The 14,657-nt window shown below is 29.5% G+C and overlaps 1 protein-coding gene across 4 annotated transcripts in view; it reads left to right on the top strand.

Annotated features, from left to right (window-relative positions):
* The window catches only part of LOC111633021 (probable G-protein coupled receptor CG31760), an 84,809-nt gene that overhangs the window by 54,766 nt on the left and 15,386 nt on the right, over positions 1-14,657 (top strand). For 3 of the 4 annotated variants that reach the window (XM_023377546.1, XM_023377542.1, XM_023377545.1), the window contains exons 2-4: positions 9,444-9,573; positions 10,559-10,766; positions 11,703-12,087. In XM_023377546.1, coding sequence (XP_023233314.1) covers positions 9,481-9,573; positions 10,559-10,766; positions 11,703-12,087 — 686 coding nt within the window. In that variant the 5' untranslated portion in view covers positions 9,444-9,480. Of the gene's footprint in view, positions 1-9,430; positions 9,574-10,558; positions 10,767-11,702; positions 12,088-14,657 lie in introns of all 4 variants that reach the window. The other variant, XM_023377544.1, reaches the window with a different exon arrangement.

The following is a 14,657-nucleotide window of genomic DNA, read 5'->3' as shown; positions in this document are numbered from 1 at the left end:
TTTAATAGTAAAATCCCTTTTACATACATAGAGTTTTATTACAAGACTTAACACTTAATCCAAAGTGATTCTAACTGTAATGTGAGTATTTGAATGCAAGATTTGAGAACCATTCGATAGCAAAAGTTTCGTCGTTTCCATGAATTTGTGTTAGTTATTTGAATACTTCTCGAATGCGAACGACATTCTTATGAGCTCACACGACAATGAACAAGCCAATTTAAGTATCAAGAACTAGTGTCATGCTCTGCTGTTCGAAATTACATTACAGTAATACAGAGACTGAGTTATTCATTGTACGGTCTGGCTTCTCGACGAATTTTAATACTCTAATTAATCGTTTACTTCAATTTGTGCAATTATTAGCATATTAAGCAATTTGTTTTCGAATACTCGGTAGTAAAAGGTGATTCATCCGAGATTGAACACTTATTATGTATAACATCTCCATATAAAATGAAAAGACGACCATGAAACATGAACGGAGCGCTTTTTTTTTATTTCGTGACAATGCAGTCAAGGTGTGTTATTCAAGTGTGCAAGCGCGAGTTTGTTCAATACCTCGAGTAAATCACCTTGTAGTTAGTTGCTAATTACTCCATAAAAGACAAATTGGCAACATGTCTTACCTTATTATCATTGTTTTCACGAATTTTCATTCCTTGCTTGTTCTGGAGAACTTGATTTTCGGAAACTCGTTTGCTTCTTGAAATACTTTTAAGAATTCGATTCTGTTCCTGGTCAGTTCCAACAAAGACTAACACAGTATTAACAAAGATCTTCTCACATGACCCGTTTCTCCGACAAGGTTCAAAATCCTATTCCGGAATACAGTTTGAAACGCTCTGCGATGACCATTATATCTGAATGCGATTTTACATATTTACGGTATCTACAAATGGAATCTTAATTTTCCCGCTTTATCACGGATGGAGCTGTCGTCCACCTTGAAATAACTTATTTGAATATATCTATACTGATCGTTATTGAGAGTTTCTTTGAAAATATGAATTGGTTGTTCGTCAAGTAATTACACGTTCTCGCTAAACTTTTTCTGTTTATATGTCTTACTGAAAATTATTCGCTAATTTTTTTTTATTTGTTTGCTTGACGATAAAATTTGCAAATAACATCCGCCCCACTAAAACAATGTTTCGCTCCACTCCATCCGCCCAAAATGAAAATATTAGTGCTATTACTGTACTTTATCCACGTTAAGTTTCAATTATTCGTGCCTAAAAACATCTTTTGTTTCTGCATTGGAGGTTTTCCGTTTGTAATAAAATTTCGCTTATCAGTCTTCGTAAAAGTCCGCCAAGCGGTCTTCGTACCCTTGAACACTGGGAGTTCTGTCGTGGGTTCGCGCCTCGCTTGGACGTGCTGGCCACGTGGAGTTTTCCGGGTTTTTCCACGTCTGTAACGCCTAAATAGGGGCCAGTTTCCCTTAAAAGACCGCACGAAAGGCATTCCCCTACGCAGATCGTTCAAGTGTTGCGTTGCCATAACAAACAACAACATTGTAGGCCTAATAAAATTTAACAGAAATTCGCTCCATTTGAAGCATTTTATTTTATTTCGAGGAAAAATTTTTCGATAATTAATTAATATTCTAAAACACTCGGATACCAGGTTTTGTGGATTATTTCTTTAGCTTTGAAGGCCAAATATATAAACAAAGAAAAGGACAGCCCAGTGTCGGATTTTCTTTGTGAATTAGTCTTACATAGGTTAGAAGAAGGTAATACTATTATGAATTTAGGAATGACATAATTCTGTACAAGAGATACGTGGATGACGTAATTCATACTGTGGAGAAATGATAGAAAAATTCAACTTTTTTGAATATAGTAAACTCAAATAAGGAAGGTTTGAAGCTTAAGTTGGAGCAACTGATTATACATTTCTTGGATATAGACAGCTTGTTGTATGATGGTTATTTGAACACGAGGGTGTACGGTATGTTAAGCCCACTCATGACCCACTATACATTCCATCTTCATCTAATGACCCCTGTGTGTATAAACTGTCGGTTTTTAGAGCTCTCATTAGAAGGGCTTCATTTACTCTTCTAATATATATAACAAGCTACGGGAATTGGATAGAATTAGAAGCATTACGGTAGCATTAGGGTGTGGAACCAATGTTATTGAAGGATTGATAAGGGCATAAGCCGAATCTAATAAAAAAAAAAAAAATGACAAGGAAGGAAGATATAAGAATCAACAACCTAACTAAGTTCATATTTAACAAGAAATTGGCTGCCATTATGAAGGAAGTAGCGAGTTACAAGAACACACAGTTGCTATACAAAAGAACATCGACGATATATGATCTTTTGAGAAATGATAAGGATAGGATGAAAGAAGGGGAACAATCTGGAATATACAGAATACCGTATACGAATAATCAATTAGCCTTGAACAGAGAATACATAGAGGTCACCAATATTCAATATTCAAACTCTTATAGTAGATTCAATAAAAATCACAAAAGTTTAATATGATTTTGACATCAATCTTTCAATTGTACAATCTGTGTTTGGATATTGTAAAGAAATAATATTACAACAGAATAATTGAGTTGCTTCATTCCTAACAATACAAAAATTCATGTAGAGTTCTTAATGTTTTTTGTGCTATGGACCTCTTGCAGTCTGATGAAGCCAATGGAGTCCTTCTCAAAATAATGTTTTTAAATGCATGAAATATACAAGATTTGTCGTATAGTAAAATATGTGTAATTTATCTGAAATGAAAATATCTGTAATTTTAATTGGTGACAAAGTTACAGAATAAGCTTATTGATAATACTATCGTTGTTTGTTACCTACATTCATAATTGAAAGAAATGATAAAATTTCGGTTAAAGATGAATGAAAATATTGATTGCAATTTTCATTCTGAGTTCACGGACCATTTGGGTATCCACGTATCCCAGGTTGGTTTGGGCATTTCTATTGTTATCTCCAAGGGAAAAATACAAAGAGAAAATAATTTTTTGAAATTATATCAGAATCACAGACTTGAGTGTTCACGAGTACTATCGAAAAAGAGGACACTACGAATTAATAAGTAGCAAATAAAAACGTCACGAAAAATTAAACTTTATGCTGATATTAATATTGCAAATGTTAAAAACTACTGTTTTATTCATCATCAGTGAATGCACAATTCATCAAAGCTTTTGATTGTTTAGCACCATTGTTTGTTCGCCTCCAAAACTGGCACATGGACAATTATATCTATTGTCGCCCGATGTCGCAAATTTCCGATAACCTTCTGCCCATAATACTGCTTTTTATATTATTTTTTATGTAGGATGCGTAATACATAAAATTCTTCGTTAAAATATAAACGATGAAGTCAGATAAACAATTATCCTGATTAATTCGAGCATATTTTTAAATTTTAAATTAAAATTTTTTAAAATATACTCGAATTAATCAATTAAAATTTATTTTTTAGAAAATGTGCGTATTCCTTTGATAATGTTAAAGCAACTTTTTTTATTTCGTTAACGAAATAATCAAATTTACTACATTTACATCGAATTTAAGTATTAACATTGTAAAGAAAAAAATTCTAAAACATCCAGGAGGAAATATATTTATATAAAATACATTGTTTTAGTCTTTACAGACAAAAACAGACTAAAACAGTTATTGTGTAAATAAAATACATTGTAAAATACAAAATATTAATCACAGGAACATGATCCACACTGACCAGTGCGGATCATGTTCCTGTGATGATGAAAAAGGACGATAGAAGACAACAAGAATAAGTCTTTAATATTTGGTATTTTACAATGTATTTTATATAAATTAAGTTATTAAGTTCAATAAGTGTAAATTGAACTGTCGTCACGCATGACAATTTAAATAAATCTAAACTGATTGTAGGATGTTATTGATTACAAACCAAACAATCAGTTTCAAATTTAATTATTAATCTAAATTCGGTAAAATTCGAAAGGGCCACTATTTCGCTTTTGCTTAAAGTATGATAATGAATGACTGACAAACCTTCTGCTAATTACATTTTCAAAGTAATGAATGGGTTTTAAGTACTACAATATACTGTATTACTTTTAACCTATATGTCTATGCTCTTGTACTATGATGCAATTTCTAAATCTCAATTGTTTTTAGATTTATTTTCTATTAAGCTTAAATTTTAATCTTGCGTGTGACTCACTTTGAAATTTGATAGATGAAATCGGAAGTACAATGGTAGCAAATGTAATATTTTGCCATCGATAATTAAGTTCTCAGAATATTATAATTAGATAATTACAACTGCGACGATTTCTAGCCATCACCGTATTGTGTATTATATTCAAACTTTTCTTTCATCACACCGCTTTTGCACGGGCACCAACTCTGTGATCGGAACACATTCCGCCCTCAAGTAATATTTTAAGTGGTGCTGAAAATTTGTAGTCCGAATTTATAATTAGCATTGGTTCAAGTTATACGTCAGGCACCAATCAATAGTTTTTTTTTTTTTAAACTATCTTCGCCCAGTGGGCACAGAGAGCCTTTTTTTGTGCCACAGGGCGGGGATAGTTGGGTTTGGCCAGACCTACAATGGACTGGCCGGGTAGTGAGGGACAGACCACCCCCAAAATTCCCGAATCTCTCAGAGCGGTAGCCTGCCACCTTAATCTCTCGGCCTTCCGGCTATCAATAGTTTCGTTTCTGAATACAATAGAAGTTCGTCAATCCGACACCCGAGGGATAATAGTGCCGGATTATTGAAAAAGCAGAAATACAGGACGTTTTTATATTTTCGCAAAATTCAATAAGTTATATGCTGCAGACATTGCCATACATTTTGTACTGCTGCATTCTTCCGATTTGTACACATCCCTTTAATTAGTCTGATGATGATACAGTGCATGACTATACTGTATTAAGATTAATTAATTGAAAAACATGAAAAAACGTTAATAAACGTGCAATTGTACAAACCAATATCTGCAATGATCAATGTACTGTACATATATAATACGTAATTATCCAGACAGCAATACTTATTTTCCAGACACGCATTCCGTTCGGTGTCTTTAGAGCACCGTGTTTCCAAACAAATTCCAAACTATTATCGTGTAATCCGGCTACGAAATTAACAAATTTCTACAGTATTTCAATAGTTCTTCACATTCAATTTTTAATTTCAAAATATTTTGTTCATCGAATTTTAGTAATTACAATACAGTACATTATCTCTTAAGTAACGACAGCAAGAATTGATTATGGCTATTATTATTTTTAGTCTTCATGTAATTATTATATTAAACTTCACAGTGATTGAATGCACTACTGTATGATGATCTTGCCAGTAGAATTTTATAACTTTGTACACAAGACTGTATGATAGGTAAATTTAAATTTTGCTAAACTATTTATAGTAGTAATACAGTCATATCTCGACATAGTGCCTTTATAAATTGTTCCAAATCAACAAATCCTACCCATAAATATTAAATAGAGAGCCTTTCAGTATCTGATAATTAATAGTCTAAATGTACGATTTTGCGTTAAAACGACATTGTTATCACGAAATAAAATGGCTTACAAACTGACATTTGTGCATAAAACTCATTATTATTGTCCGACCACAGATCCCCGAATCTCAGTTTTTAGATTTCCAGGAACTATTTCTATGCTGAATAAGGAAAGTGAAACGAATGAAAATCAGTATGCATTATTAAACTATAGCTCAACAACAACGCTTATCATTTTTCTTAACAATAGTACACATTTGTATTGAATTAATTTGATTCGACACATTCTACGAGTTCAGATAATAAACAATTTCGAAGTCAAAGCAAACGCATTATTCACAATGTACTTATTGTTTCCAAGCAATTTATCCAAATTAATTAAATTAATAAGTAGCCTATACTAATAGATTCNAGCAACTTTTTTTATTTCGTTAACGAAATAATCAAATTTACTACATTTACATCGAATTTAAGTATTAACATTGTAAAGAAAAAAATTCTAAAACATCCAGGAGGAAATATATTTATATAAAATACATTGTTTTAGTCTTTACAGACAAAAACAGACTAAAACAGTTATTGTGTAAATAAAATACATTGTAAAATACAAAATACTAATCACAGGAACATGATCCACACTGACCAGTGCGGATCATGTTCCTGTGATGATGAAAAAGGACGATAGAAGACAACAAGAATAAGTCTTTAATATTTGGTATTTTACAATGTATTTTATATAAATTAAGTTATTAAGTTCAATAAGTGTAAATTGAACTGTCATCACGCATGACAATTTAAATAAATCTAAACTGATTGTAGGATGTTATTGATTACAAACCAAACAATCAGTTTCAAATTTAATTATTAATCTAAATTCGGTAAAATTCGAAAGGGCCACTATTTCGCTTTTGCTTAAAGTATGATAATGAATGACTGACAAACCTTCTGCTAATTACATTTTCAAAGTAATGAATGGGTTTTAAGTACTACAATATACTGTATTACTTTTAACCTATATGTCTATGCTCTTGTACTATGATGCAATTTCTAAATCTCAATTGTTTTTAGATTTATTTTCTATTAAGCTTAAATTTTAATCTTGCGTGTGACTCACTTTGAAATTTGATAGATGAAATCGGAAGTACAATGGTAGCAAATGTAATATTTTGCCATCGATAATTAAGTTCTCAGAATATTATAATTAGATAATTACAACTGCGACGATTTCTAGCCATCACCGTATTGTGTATTATATTCAAACTTTTCTTTCATCACACCGCTTTTGCACGGGCGCCAACTCTGTGACCGGAACCCATTCCGCCCTCAAGTAATATTTTAAGTGGTGCTGAAAATTTGTAGTCCGAATTTATAATTAGCATTCGGTCCAAGTTATACGTCAGGCACCAATCAATAGTTTTTTTTTTTTTAAACTATCTTCGCCCAGTGGGCACAGAGAGCCTTTTTTTGTGCCACAGGGCGGGGATAGTTGGGTTTGGCCAGACCTACAATGGACTGGCCGGGTAGTGAGGGACAGACCACCCCCAAAATTCCCGAATCTCTCAGAGCGGTAGCCTGCCACCTTAATCTCTCGGCCTTCCGGCTATCAATAGTTTCGTTTCTGAATACAATAGAAGTTCGTCAATCCGACACCCGAGGGATAATAGTGCCGGATTATTGAAAAAGCAGAAATACAGGACGTTTTTATATTTTCGCAAAATTCAATAAGTTATATGCTGCAGACATTGCCATACATTTTGTACTGCTGCATTCTTCCGATTTGTACACATCCCTTTAATTAGTCTGATGATGATACAGTGCATGACTATACTGTATTAAGATTAATTGAAAAACATGAAAAAAACGTTAATAAACGTGCAATTGTACAAACCAATATCTGCAATGATCAATGTACTGTACATATATAATACGTAATTATCCAGACAGCAATACTTATTTTCCAGACACGCATTCCGTTCGGTGTCTTTAGAGCACCGTGTTTCCAAACAAATTCCAAACTATTATCGTGTAATTCGGCTACGAAATTAACAAACTTCTACAGTATTTCAATAGTTCTTCACATTCAATTTTTAATTTCAAAATATTTTGTTCATCGAATTTTAGTAATTACAATACAGTACATTATCTCTTAAGTAACGACAGCAAGAATTGATTATGGCTATTATTATTTTTAGTCTTCATGTAATTATTATACTAAACTTCACAGTGATTGAATGCACTACTGTATGATGATCTTGCCAGTAGAATTTTATAACTTTGTACACAAGACTGTATGATAGATAAATTTAAATTTCGCTAAACTATTTATAGTAGTAATACAGTCATATCTCGACATAGTGCCTATATAAATTGTTCCAAATCAACAAATCCTACCCATAAATATTAAATAGAGAGCCTTTCAGTATCTGATAATTAATAGTCTAAATGTACGATTTTGCGTTAAAACGACATTGTTATCACGAAATAAAATGACTTACAAACTGACATTTGTAAATTGACTTGAATTTCTAAGTCAAAGCAAACGCATTATTCACAATGTACTTATTGTTTCCAAGCAATTTATCCAAATTAATTAAATTAATAAGTAGCCTATACTAATAGATTCTAAAAAGCAAATTGTTAATATCATAACTATTAATTAAGTTCTAATTTCATTTGCGAATTTGTTTTTTTTTGACATAAACTAAGTCATTTTCTGAAGTAACTACACTATTTATATGCTTTTTACCCACTTCCAAATTTTTAATCTAGTTACACTTAGCATACATATATATTTGCAATGGCAATACATATTTTTAGAGTTTGCAAAAAATTTTAGTGATTAGCAAAAACGCTAAAGTTTGTAAAAATCTGAAAACCAGATTGCGCTACACGTAGGGCAAACTAGCCCCTTTTAGTCGTATTATCTACATAAAACCTTGTAACTCAGTGTTCCTGTATGATTTCTTCTCAATAGCAACTTTATGTTACGTTCCAAAAAACATACAACTAATTGAGAGAATAACAATCAATCAATCAAGTCTTATAACTCAGTTTTTCACAGATTTCTCATTAAATGCTAAAACAAGAATTTCGATAATTCGATGTTAAATACATAAAACGTAAAGATAGAAAATAAAATGGAAATTATGTCAGTGGCGCGTTATAGCGTCATGAAGCTCAGGCAAATTTGAATTAGGTGGTAACTGTAATTTCTATTTCTCATACGTAAGATTTTAATTTGAAATTTTTTCGAAGCTGTTAAATTATATTCTAATAATTTTGGTGTAATGATTATAATTAGGATATGTTTAGTTTATAGTTTGAACAGAATATAAATAAGAATGTAACTCTTTCACAGCAGACGTTTACTTGTTCATGCCAAGCTTACAAGGAAAAGATGCTAATTAATTAAGATTAAACTGCTGTTAATTTTATTAAAAGAATTTTTAATTCTGAAAGAACGATTTATAAATGAATTAAGTTTCCATTAATTACATTTAGAACAGAAAACAAGCCGAATAAATTAATTTAAAGTAGGAAAAATGTTCATAAATCTAGTTAATGGGTAGGATCAGTAAGAAGTATCGATCAGTAATTTTATTTAATCTTTGTAATAATTTTAGAAATTAACAAATATTAGTTAATAACAATTTAAAACCTTAATTTATACATAATTAAGCCTTGTAATAATTTCCCATCTAATTTAAAGAACAAGAAATTCTTATTGAATTATATACGAAGAGATTTTCTGAACGTTATTTTAAGATTTTAACAGCTTTTTAAAGATTAAAAATATATTTATCTTCATTATACACGTGTATGATACCGGGCTTGTTTGAAAGTAGGCATAGCCTATAGTTTAATTTCTATTAACTTATTCAGTTATCTACAGGACAGTTTCATGAGAATAATAAAGATAAAGATTCCATTTTCAGATTTAATCAAGATGAAACCTAAGCAGTTCATCCCGTGATGCGGGACAGAAATCTGATTTTATTGGCGGTGGTGTTGATCGTCAAGATGTGTAACGGAAGAGATGATCCAGATGATGATGACAAGCAACAGGCGAGTACAAAAGCAGTTCATAAATTATTATTATTTAAGCTATAATTCAAATTGGGTAAGTCGCGACTAAATTTTGTATAAAAACAATCAAATTAATACAGCAAATAGCTTTAAGAAATTCGAAACGGAAAAAAATAACGCTCAGCTAATATAACGTCTCTATCTCTTTAATTTCCTGATAATAATTTATTAATTAAAACTTTAATAAAGTCTGTTATAAACAGAATCAATTAATCCAATTAATTCCATAATTAAAAGCTTCCAAACCATCCAAATTTCATTTCTCATTAAAATACGTCAAGACATTATTCAAGATTTAATTAAAAAGATTAAAAATCCTATAGAAACATCTATAACAGGCCTGATCTATAACATTCTTACTGGAGATATTTTTCATTTCAAAGACTCGGATTAATTATCAGAAAAAATTTTACTTCGTGTTAATCTCTAAAAGAACTGAGGAAGAAGCATTCTTCGCTTAACTCATATCTAAAGAACAAAAAAAAGCTATCAAAATTTTTACTTTTTTTTTCATTTATTTAGAAAAGAAAAATACATTATTTTCATTAATCAAATCATCAATTAAATATTTCAGAATCTTGAATGGAGAAGACGACAATATATCTGTTACAATTAAAAAAGCGCTAACAGAATTGTCTCCGAAATAATTTATTGCCCATATTATTTTAAATATTTTAAAAGGGAAGCCATACAATAAAATTTATTCTATTCGATTAATTTTATTATATGGCTCCCTTTTATAGAATACAATTTTCATCATAATCTTTATTTCTCTTAACTGCTGGAAACAATTAGAACTTTATAAAAGCGACGAGTCATAGTAGTAATTTCCTATACCATTTTATCGTCTATGGCTTATTTGAAGGCAATTTTAGGTTCTCTCTGGAGAGAGTACTTAAAAATTGAACTTCTTGGATTAAATTATTTATCTATTGATAATAGAATTTTTTATTGTATTTTTTAGATAGTTAACTGGGATAAAGAGAAGCAAGAAAGTAAAGATGATCTGTTGGATTTGATCGAAAAAACCAGCAATTTGCAAATGTGTTTCGAAAAGAATCCCTATCAAGTTCTTTCTATCGACTTTCCAGTTCATTTATTCAGCACCGTCAGCCAAAAAGTCGATTTAGGGGCTAAACTATTGGGAGAGTATTATCCAAGAAGAGAAGAGAGTAAGTCATTAAAAATAAAGACTCTAAATTCAATTTTATTCGTAGCTATTCTGCAGTATTGCTTTTCCTATAACTTAAACTAATCAAATCGAATTCTATAGATTCTAGTCTAAGCTAACACAATTTAAACATTTTACTTATATTGTAGGCTACAGTAGCTCGTTTGAAAAGTTTTCTTTCTTATCGTAAAAGCAATCATTTTGAAATATTGATAAAGGTTATGAAGCAAAATATAAGATATTCGAATGGCTTAACCTATTATTTGAGAAAATGAATATGCGAGACGAATTTCTAATGATCAATTCTGCATTGTCATTAGAAACAATATCGAAAAACGGATCTGTGTTTTCCAAGTGTAAATTGCTTTGAAGTGAACCGTACTTAGTACTGTAATATTTTAACTTTAATAAAACTGGAAAAGATTATTTAAAAAATGGGATATTTTTCATACAACGTTTAAATATCTTAAAATTACTCGTTTTACAAAAGATACATGTCAGTGTCTAATGAGCAAAATAAACCATCCCCCCATATTAACAATGAAAAAACACCCAATTAAAAACAATAAACATGGAAATGAAAAATATAAGTTTATGTTTAAAATTTTCTTATTTTAAACATAAACTTATATTTATTATTTCAATGGCAATAATTTTTAAGCAATTGTTGTCACAATGTGTTTTTTACCGTACATTTGTAATGCACATTGAAAAATATTTCAAAGTACAAATACAAAACTTCAATCGATAGAAAACCGACAAAACATTCACATAACACACTAAATTCGCCTAAAATTTAGTTTAAAATAAGTAAATCCTAAAAATAAGATTGTTTATAGCATTGCGTACTTTATAGAATAGTTGTTTTGCTGTATGGAAGTTTTCTTCTTCTTTTCTTACAGGACTATTTTATTTATTACTACTTTTTTTCTCTAAGGAATGATAAAGTCATTCGGAGAAGAAGTATTACAATCGGACGAATTAATATTTGGAACGAGAGTTCTTTGGATAGCAAATGGATCGTTACAGTCTCCTGGTTTATACTCGTCTGTTTGGAAGCCTATTCGTGGCAATGATAAGAAGCTGGAAAGGTCAACCACGTATAACGAATCTGTAACGGACATGCCTTGGTTGAACGAGAAAGCCGACGGCAATAGCAAGATACAAAATACTGATTTAGAAAACGGTAGTTATACCACAAGCCAGTGGACGCATCCTTACTTCAGCTGCACTTTCAAAAAATGGATTATATCATATACTGTTTTAGTTTATGCCAATCAAAACCTTGAAAACACCCGTTACAAAACAGAAATGGAAGAAAGGTTTGGCCTATTTGATATTTGAAAATTTTACTTTAAAAATTTATTGATTACTTAAATAAATATTGATGATTATAAATCTATTAAAACGAAACGAGTGTTGGAATCTAATATATTTTTGATTGTTAAATTAAAATAGACTACGTTAGATTTCGGCATTTGCTTTATAATTTTCATATGTAAATATGAAAATTACAAAACATTAAAAAAAATTGTTTTGTATAATAATCATTTTGTCAGTCTCTTGTAATTTATAAACAGAATCTAAGTAATTTTTTAATATACAATACAGCTGCAACATAAAAATTTAGTCCACCGAATGGAAAATTATAATTTTTAAAAAAGTTTTAAACAATTTAATAAATTTTCCAGATCGATTTTAATATATTTTTGAAGCAATTGTATACTTACAATGCAATACACAACTATCGAACTTATCTTTCAATAAACAATAGTAATTTGTGTATGCGCTACACAATTACTATACATTTAAATCTTATGTTACAAAAAAACTTCTGTTTCAAGCTAAACTAATTTCAACTCTTATATCAGGGATTAACTTTACTTTAGATTTAAGTTATACTCTATTTATGAAATTATTTCTGAATATATTAATTTTTTTTTGGTTTAATTAATGATAATAAATATAAGCACTTTTTCAATTCATCACAGATTGGTTTAAAATGCAATTATAAATATTATCTAAAGCTAATTTCGGATTTCATTTTAAATTATAGACAATAAAACATTGCATTCATAAAGTTTTTATCCATTTTTATATTTTTACAGATTGATTAAAGCCATTATGATCAATTATTAATCACTCTTTAAAATTCTATTGACATTATTCAATATTAATATATGCTAAATACATTAATTCAGAAAAATTAAATTTAGAATTAGTTAGATAAAAGAGTAAAAAAATTTGCATATTGAATGTGAAAAAAATGAAAATTTTCTGTAAAATTTACTTTAAAAATGATTTCTCTACATCACAGTAGCGTATAAAATTTTTATCTGTTATTTCCTAACAATCATTTTCATTAAACATCTGGAAAGACCTTATTTATATTTTGCTTGCACAGATTTATTTTAATGATGCCTTTCCTGTCGTAAAATTTTTTTTATGTATTGTTTGGTTGGCTGATTCGATAAACAAACTCATAAATTCAGCAATAGGGACGAGTGAAGAGCGATCGAATTTTTTAAAAATTTTGATCACGATTATTTAAGTTTTGATTAACGTAGTTCTGCCATCTGTTGCAAAAATTAAATACAAATCTGTTTTATATTCCAACTAAATTATCCAAAAAGATTTTGTAAATGTATATAAAAATAAAAGACCAAAACAAAAACAAAACAACTGAAATGAAAATGAAATTTTCTTTTCAGTTTTGCTTTTAATTGTATTTATATTCACGAATCTAATTGAAGCCAAATAGTTTATATTCTTGTTTATAATAATTTATTCACTTTAAATTGTTACTTTTAGTGAAATCAATCTCTTAAGAACTACATTATTGTATTATAGCATAAAATTAACTAAAATATAAGTTAAATATTTTCATTTTGGATTCTTGTATCATGATTTTCTTACATAAAGCTTTTTGACGTCAAATAATCAATAGCATTAAAGGTGATGGTTAAGTGATTCGACCTTTTTTTGTTTTATGCTTTAATCAAATTTACAACTGTTAATAGCAGTTCGTGTCTACTAGCAAGAAGACTAATAATCATTATTCGCTTGTTGTTTTGAATGGAATTGGATTTTGATTATTTTAAAAGGTTAATTTTCTTTTAGCATTTAAATCTACGCAAAATTTACATGCAGATAGCTTACTTGAAGTGTTCAATTTTTTACGGCTCAAAGGCTAATCAATTTACTACAGCGAATACTGAGTTATTGGATAAAACTTCTATCCTTGTACTTAAAATGAAATTTGGATTTTATTTATATTAGTAAAGTATAACAATTTTAGAAACGAATTTATTTATTTTTTACAAAATAAATTTATTGAATGCTCTTTTAATGTTATTGTAGATATTTTGAAACTAATTTTTAATTCAACTTATTTTAGAATTAATTCTCACAGCAATAAAATTACACGTTATAAGTATCGCTAGATAAAAACAGAATTTTAAGAAAATTTTTAAGGAGTTACTCGTGAAAAAAAAACTTGTTCAAAGAATTTCCTAACTAAGATACTAACATGCAAGATGCAAAGATTACTAATTCACTTCAATATATGTGGAACGATTAAGTTAACACTTGTCTTTTTTTCTTTTGTAAATTACAAAAATCACTTAACAATATGAAATAAATTTCGCTAGACTAAATCAGCATTGTAAAATCCAATCATTTCGAAATTCTCAAATAATTGTAAGAGATCCTATTAAGACTTCTTTCCAAACTGTTCATGGAAAGTTAAAATACTGACATCATTCTCACATACTAATTCTTCTCAACTATCTCGTTGCAGTTTAAGCTGTTCAATAATAATTAAAATGAAACAGATAGCCCATTATATGACAATCCTCACAAAATAATCAAATTCCATCTTATAATTTATAAC

This window comes from Centruroides sculpturatus, unplaced genomic scaffold (assembly GCF_000671375.1).
Source record: "Centruroides sculpturatus isolate CEXI.00-Female unplaced genomic scaffold, Cexi_2.0 scaffold764, whole genome shotgun sequence".
Taxonomy (NCBI): domain Eukaryota; kingdom Metazoa; phylum Arthropoda; class Arachnida; order Scorpiones; family Buthidae; genus Centruroides; species Centruroides sculpturatus.
Note: the sequence above shows the minus strand (reverse complement) of the source record. Positions and strands in the feature narration are given on the sequence as shown.